At 47.6% G+C, this 8125-nt stretch overlaps 2 protein-coding genes across 2 annotated transcripts; both read right to left on the minus strand.

Moving 5' to 3' along the window:
- Positions 1-2844: 2844 nt before the first annotated feature.
- Positions 2845-5122, minus strand: LOC149915418 (olfactory receptor 14J1-like). Its single transcript, XM_090121490.1, has one exon. It carries the CDS (start codon positions 3637-3639, stop codon positions 2899-2901), a length of 741 nt encoding a protein of 246 aa, XP_089977616.1. The 5' UTR covers positions 3640-5122; the 3' UTR covers positions 2845-2898.
- Positions 5123-5689: 567 nt separating this feature from the next.
- On the minus strand, positions 5690-7888 carry LOC149915419 (uncharacterized). The gene has a single exon (XM_090121476.1). It carries the CDS (start codon positions 7491-7493, stop codon positions 6018-6020), a length of 1476 nt encoding a protein of 491 aa, XP_089977602.1. The 5' UTR covers positions 7494-7888; the 3' UTR covers positions 5690-6017.
- Between the last annotated feature and the right edge of the window lie 237 nt (positions 7889-8125).

Genomic DNA, 8125 nt, shown 5'->3' on the forward strand with positions numbered 1-8125 from the left:
GAAGGAGATCTGCATAGGCAGGAAAAGCAATTGCTTGAGGCCTGACACTGTACAGACAACCTGACTGCTCACCTCCCCAGGCCTGACGTGTCTGCTGTATGCCACCTGGCACTTGCATCACTTTTCCCGACAGCAGAATCCTCCACTGAAATCTACAGCTGGACATTACAGTTCCTTTACACCGTTCCTTCACCTGCTTTCCTTAGAGAACTGTCTGCACACAAACACAGGGCGTTGCTTCCTACTTTAAAACAAACAACAGTAAAGCATGATACAATTTCACTAAAACAAGACACACTCCTCAGCCGTATCCCACCAGCATGGTTCACTTCCCAAAAGAATAAGTACTTTACATAGGTAGACAGGAAACAATAAATATTAATAGGAAATGCATATTAATTGAAGGATAAATGACAAGGAGCAAAGCTCCACTGTGTGATCACAAGCATTCCATGCCATCTCCAGAGGCCCCAGAGGTCCTGTCTGGGACAGGCAGCTTTCCGAGAGGACCTGCAGGAGACCAGAGCCCTCTAGAAGCTGCAGATGGAACTTGGGAAGAGGGTCTCAGGGCAGTAACTGCCAACTGTTGTCTTTGTCCCTGTAGCTGCAGCCCAACCCAGCACACTCAATGCCCCCCAGACAACTTAGTGGAGCCCTGGGGGTGACCCAGCACTGAAATGGCCACTAAAATGCCAAGAAACTCTGATTTATTCTCAATAAACAGAAACATTCATGAACCATTGTGGGTCATTGGTGTCAAACTCAGCCTAAAAGACTCAAGTATAGGTCACAGTCACTGCGGTGAAACCCATCACATTGGGAAAAGTCCCACCAAACTATGGAAGTTGAAAAAGAACAGTGTGAAAAGAACTATCAGGTCAGTCCTCAGATGAAGGGTATGTAAAATTTATCTGCTACAGAGGCGGAGAGCAAAAGGCATTGGATTGTGACTCAAAGAACTAAAAGAGGTCTAATTCATTTAATCCATGAGCTGATACAAACACTGTCAGAGTGAAGGACACTGGTTTATGACATAACGTGAGGAAGAAAGGAGGTGGCTGGTCTATGAAACGTCGTTCCTGTGCCATGACCAATGCAGATAGCGCTGGAGTAGAAGCTCCGGGCCACAAGCACACTGAGCACAAGTCCTCACTTGCCAAATGAACATGGAGGCCTCCACTGAAAAAATGCTGCTTCACATCACCTTTTCTCTCTGGACTCTGCTCCACACCATCAAGCCCACTATCAGTACCCCCAGGAGCCCACCAGGCTGGCAGCTGGGAAGAGTCAACGTGGGGACAGGAAGCGCATCCCTACAGCACTCATCCCAGCAGGGACAGGACAGGGCAGAGGAGCAAGGGAGAGGCAGGCTGAGGACAGGTGGCTGGAGTGGTGATGTGAGCTCACTGTCACTGCAGCACCTGAATGGCCCCTGGAAGATGTGCCGGCCGGCAGCACTGGGAGGTCATGGAGTGCATCAGCAGTGACAGCACTGGAGAGGGGGAGGGCAAGGCGGGTGGCAGAGCTCCATCCAGGTGCTGGCTGCGAGTCCTCTCTGGTGCAGCCACCTGCAGCAGGAGGGCAAGCAGAGCATGTTCCTTCTCATCCATCCTCTAACTCACAGCAATTCTCCATAGCGCTTCTCCAGGACCAGCCCTACTCCCACAGATCCTTGTCCAGGGCAGTGTGTCCTTGCTGGCCTGGCAGAAGCTCCCTGTTCCCTCCTGCTTCCCTCCCCATGCTCTGTGCAGGGCCCTGAGCTGGTGGAGCTGCTCTGCAGAGCGAGGGAGCTGTGGTGCCCTGGGACACCGGGCTGACCCTGTGCTGCTCAGGGTGGAGGCAGTCCCAACTGGATGGGATCTCTATTGTTGAGTCTCTCTCCATCTGCCCAGTTGGCTCAGCAGCACCACTGCAGAGCCTTCATTTGCCTGTGGGCTCCTCAGACTCCCCTGTTCCTTTGAATCAGTGGTCTGTTATTGCATAAGGAACTATTCTTTGCCTTACACTGACACAATCTCTTACACTGTCCCTGGAGATCCCCTGGCATCTCCAGGATGCTTCAGATTCCTGTCCAGGACAGCATCTGCCATTAGTCCCACCGCAGTAGGGACAGTCCCACAGAGACATGTTCAAGACCCGTTACCATTTGCTGGGCCATGTACAACCAAGAAGGGAGCTCTCATCCATCCTTTGGTCCTCATTGATCACCCTGGGACTTTGAACCATGCAGAACCCCTGGAAAGCAAGAGGACTTTCCCGAGGGCAACTCCTTGGCTGTATTCCTGGCACAGATTTGGAAGGGGTGTTCAGCCCTCTGGCCCTGCCCTGAGCAGCCCCTTCTGTTATGATGGTCTCAGCAGGGTGGCCAGCTGTGGCACACTCCTGCACACTGCCTGCCTGCCTGCAGCCAAAGGGATGCCACCATAGAGACAACAGCACTGTCACCAATTGCACCAGAACTGAGAGCTGACACAAATGCATGGACACAAGATAGCAGTTGGGAACATAAAGAGAGCAGCACTGAAAAGGCCACATCCTGCTGCTGCCAATGGCCGTGGCTCCAGGGAAGCAGCAGCACAATTCAAAGGCAGCAGAAAGTCCCCTCCAGGCTGTGATGAACATCCCTCAGGGACACTGCTGCTCCTTGTGGCATTTGTGTCTTAGTTCATGACCTTCTGCTGATGATCCATACTGGATGGGAGGCAAAAAAAATGATCCTGTGTTGATTTCTTTATCTATTCATAGAACCTGGTTCCTTAAGTACAATAGGTTCAACACATGGAAGTAAAAATAAGTAAACAAAAAGACTGATGATGAATATTATTTAATTGGAATTAAATTTATTTTAAGTATGACAAAGAAATATGAAGAAAAAATGGAAACATCACATAAAATCGATCACACTTTGCTTAACTTCTTTGCAGTCTTGAGGGTATGATGAACATCGTTTTGATGGAGAAACAATGTATAATGGATAACTTTCCTGACGGCACCCTTGAGCTCCTGGTTCCTCATGCTGTAAATGAGGGGGTTCACTGCTGGAGGCACCACCGAGTACAGAAATGAAAACACCAGGTCCAGGGATGGGGAGGAGAGGGAGGCAGGCCTCGGATGGGCAAAAAAAGCAGTGCTGAGAAACAGGGAGACCACGGCCATGTGAGGGAGGCATGTGGAGAAGGCTTTGTGCCATCCCTGCTCAGAAGGCATCCTCAGCACGGCCCTGAAGATCTGCATGTAGGACAGCACTATGAATAAAAAACACCCAAATAAGACAAGGACAGCAGCCATGATAAGTCCAACTTCCCGGAGGTAGGATTCTGAGCAGGCGAGCTTGAGTATCTGGGGGATTTCACAGAAGAACTGATCCACAGCATTGCCTTGGCAGAGAGGCAGAGAAAATGTATTGGCAGTGTGCAGCAGAGCAAAGAGAGCCCCAGTGCCCCAGGCAGCTGCTGCCATGGTAGCACAAGCTCTGCAGTCCATCAAGGTCCCGTAGTGCAGGGGCTTGCAGATGGCAACGTAGCAGTCATAGGACATGATGGTGAGAAGGAAATATTCTGCTGATAACAAAAAGAAAAAGACTTGTGCAGCACATCCTGCGTAGGAGATGTGCCTGGTGCCCCAGAGGGCATTGGCCATTGTCGGAGCTCGGTGGGAGACAAACACACAACCACAGAATTGATCAGAAAGTCTCAACTTTAATCAGAAGGTTGCATGCATTTATGTTGGTGCTAATGAAGCTCATACATATTGCAAAGCCCGAGCTCCTGATAGGCTCTTCAGCTACTTGTTGCCCCAGCCCTTCTTTGTACTTTTTGTGATTAGACCATGCCATACATCTTTCTTATTTCTACATTCTCCTGCCTTCCTACACATCCTGTTAGTTTGCTCAAGGACTCTCTCCTCGTTAGCCTTGTTTACATCCTGTTACATTGCTCAAGGACTCTCGTCTCATTAGCCGAATACTGTCTGTGTGGCCTTTCTCAACCAGCCAGGTCTCAATCACACTCTCCACCCTTCCCCTGTTTTCTTTTTGGACAACTAGGCTAACTCCTACTACCTTATCAATTGCTCAGTGTATTAAGTGATGTAGACAAGAGAACACACATGGCACCACCAACAGTAACACAATTAACACCCCCAGTATCATAAGCATGAATCGTATGATGTCTCGAAACCAGGGACCGATTCCTAGCCCACGGAGCCAGTCCTCTAACCCCAAACCCTCTTCTTCCTGCAAATGGCTGGTGAGGGTCTGTAGCTTAGCTATTTGTTGGTGTATTGATGACGAGTGTTCCGTGAGGTTCATGCAGCACATTCCATCAAAGTCCTCACATCCGTGCCCATGAGCCAGCAGTAAAAAGTCTATAGTGGCGCGATTTTGCAGCGTGGCATGCCTGACTGAATCTGTATCTACCAACAATTCCTCTAATACCCTTGAAGTGGCATTTGTCTGCTTAGCCAATCAGAGCCGTGAGATGTTCTTTCTTCTTCTGAAGGTGTCCTTGGTTCTCATGCCGCTTATCTTGCTCCGCAGCTGCTGCTCCGTGCAGTTTTTCTTACGTTCCCATATTTCCCCTTTTTTTGTTTATTAGCAAACTTCTACCATACTATAAAGTAATAACACTAATTATATTAATAATACAATCATTATAACTCAATCAAGGCCTCGATTGACAATACTATAAGTGTGAGAAAGGAAACAAGGCAAACATAACATCATGACAAGAAATACTGTTAACCTACTAAAAAGAACAAACACGTGTTTGGTCTGCAGCCCAACTTTCTGCAACCTGGAAATAAATCCCCAAGGGCCCCATTCTGTGCTAATCTCTAACTGCTTTGAAAGAAGTCTTCAACTTTTATATATTCTGATATATTGATTTTGAAAAATCACTAAGATTTGTACAACAGATGCTTTTAGAGTGCTCATGATTGTGCCTTTGGGCTAATAGAAAATTAATAGTTGAGGAACTTTGCATGCCAGATAGAACTAGGGGCATTATTACTTACTGACCCTTGAGAAACAACAACCTGCAGAAAAAGGGTGGTGAATGCGATAGGCAGTGCCAGCAGGGCGTCCCCTGCTTCAAGGTGCACTTTTCCTCTCTCACCCACCACAGATTCTTTTATTTTATTATATTATATTATTTATATAATATAATTTATATATTATATATTATTATATTATTTATATTTATATATTATATTATTTTATATTTATATTATATAATTATATTATATAATTTATATATTATATTATTTTATTTTATTATATTATATTATCTTTCTTTTATTCTTCTCAGGGTCCGAAGAGTATTTTCCATTTGTACACTGCATCCACATGGCCAGTGCGTGATACAGAGGCCAAATGGAACATCTGCTTGCAGAATAAACTATCAAGGTTAACTCTCTTAGCGTGTGCCTTTGTCTCAGGTGCTTCATGATCATATTTTAAATTCCCAAATAGTGGGATGAAAGAGAGTTAATCATTCTATAATATAAGGTCATCCCTTTGCTTGGGATTCCTTTCCAGGTTTTGTCTTAGCACTACTAATACATTAAAATAGCTATCTCCATAGATTTCAGCATTAGTAACATTAAATCCTGTTAATTCACATTCAATCTATTACTAAAAAAAAAAAAAAAAAAAAAAAAAGTTAAAAAATAAAAATAAAAACCACACAACAAAGGTTACTACTCTGCTATTTGCAATACAACAAGTTACAAAGCAAAACCAAATAATAAGAAGCACACAATCCCAATCACTATGAGTTCATGGTCGTTTCAAGCCTGGTTTCAGTCTTTCTCATCATTTCACATCCTGACACCGTTCTTTTTGTGGGTTCCGTGAGCTGCAATGGGAGTACGCACAACCATTTCCCCTTTTTCCTTTTGTGCAAGCAAGACAGTAGTGGACAGTTTGTTAAGTAAGCATGGCGTGACGATTGTGTCGTTTAATATCAGTCCGAGATATTTCCAGGGGGACGTATGCTGGATCTTTTCCGGTGCTATCACTAGTCCTTTGCTGCCAGTGTTTCATGCAGGAGTGTCATCTGTTGCTCAGCGTGTGTGGACTTCTGACGCTCGCAAAGGTGCAAGAGCTGCCATTCCTGTGGCTGACTAGCTTGTGCCTGGGCTTTTAATCCCTCACCCAGATCTGCGATTGCCTTCACTAATAATGCTTGTGGACCACTAGGTATATTTGATATTCGCTGTAGTGCTTCTTCTATTGTCCATCCACTACTCAATGTGTTTAAAACTCCCTGAGTTGTAGAATTGCAGTTTTGTAATGCACATTGTTTTAACATAGCTCCCTTCATGTATTCAGGTACCCCTGCAGCCTCTATAGCTGTCGCTACCCCAACAATAAAGCTCCCGAAATCCTCACTCCTTCCTTGCTGGATTCCCATGTATGAGGGGAGTCCACCTGGTGCTTTAATTCTGGACATGGCATGCCTAGCCAATCGCATAGATTCCCTCAATTTGTCTGGACCTAAGAGGGCTTGAGTCTCCGTCCTCACGTATGGTCCCAGCCCTAATAGTTCATCAAGTGTTACCCCATGCAGCGGATCTCCTGGCTGCCTCTGAAACATCACACTCTGCTGGCACAGATCATGCCAGTGAGCATTAAACAGCAATAACTGATGCTGAGTAAATATCAACTTTGCTACTCCCCTTATGTCTGCTTGTAGCAAAATTTGTGAACCCCAGATAAAATCCAACATTTGCTTCACCGGCTCACCCGTGACTCCACACTGGCTAACTGTAGCCCTCAGCTGTGACAATAATTTCCAATCTAATGCTGATATGGTTGCCTGCATTCCTCCTGCAGCCAAAGGAGTATAGGTTACAGGGCACGCCAATTCCTGCACCGCCGCCGTGCCTTCACCATCCCCCTGCTCCATGCATGCTTTTGCTATGCTCGCCCACGCCTCTCTGCGCTCTCTTGTGATTGCCTCCGCCAGGGCACTTTCTGCCCCAGGGACCGGCTCATCGCCTTGCTTTTCTAGGGCAGTTGCTGAAGGGGTTAATGGTTCCACAAGTGGCGCAGTTGGAACAGTCATTGGCTCCGAGCCCGCGGCTGGAGCATTTACAGGCTCTGAGCCCGTAGCCCGTTCAGCTGGGATTGTGCTTACGGCAGGAGGAACTGCTGGCGGCCAATTCCAGTAACCCTCATTTTGCTGGTGTGCCCCCACAGCTTGTTGAGCTGCCCTTTTCTCAGCCTGACTCTGAAGCAATTCATTATGAACTGCCTTCCATAATTTCCCCAGTTTCCTTGTCACTTTATCGTCCTCTATCGTAGCCTCCCACAACACATCTCCAAACTTCCGCCACTCACTCAGCTCATGAACTGAATAAGGGTTAACAAGCAAACCCCAGCTCTGACCATAGGCCAATAATCCAGGGAGCTCTTTATTAAGATCTATTCCTTTTATCCCACGCTCTTCTAAAAAGCGAGTAAATAATTGATAAGCTGCTTCCCTTTCCATACCTAAGTTTCAGCGCTGTTGCAGCCTTGCAAGGTCCGGCAGCCCGTATCGGTCAGGTCTCACAGAGTGTCCTGAGGCGCGGCACCTCTTCTTTCTCGGAGTGCTTTTGCCGTCCCCGCTGCTTAGGGACCCGAACTTCCTACGCCGCTCGTCTGGTTCTATCCAACGGGTTATCACGTCAGGGTCACCATTTGGCGGAGCTCGGCGGGAGACAAACACACGACCACAGAATTGATCAGAAAGTCTCAACTTTAATCAGAAGGTTGCGTGCATTTATGTTGGCGCTAATGAAGCTCATACACATTGCAAAGCCCGAGCTCCTGATAGGCTCTTCAGCCTACGGCTGAACACATCAAAGGCAAGGCTAAGTCATGGAAAACAACAAAGAGAAGGCCGCGTCAGGGGCCGGGCCCAAAGAGAAGGCCGCGTCAGGGGCCGGGCCCAAAGAGAAGGCCGCGTCAGGGGCCGGGCCCAAAGAGAAGGCCGCGTCAGGGGCCGGGCCCAAAGAGAAGGCCGCGTCAGGGGCCGGGCCCAAAGAGAAGGCCGCGTCAGGGGCCGGGCCCAAAGAGAAGGCCGCGTCAGGGGCCGGGCCCAAAGAGAAGGCCGCGTCAGGGGCCGGGCCCAAAGAGAAG

The sequence above is a fragment of the Phasianus colchicus genome, chromosome 19, assembly GCF_987193195.1.
Source record: "Phasianus colchicus chromosome 19, bPhaCol1.hap1.1, whole genome shotgun sequence".
NCBI lineage: Eukaryota > Metazoa > Chordata > Aves > Galliformes > Phasianidae > Phasianus > Phasianus colchicus.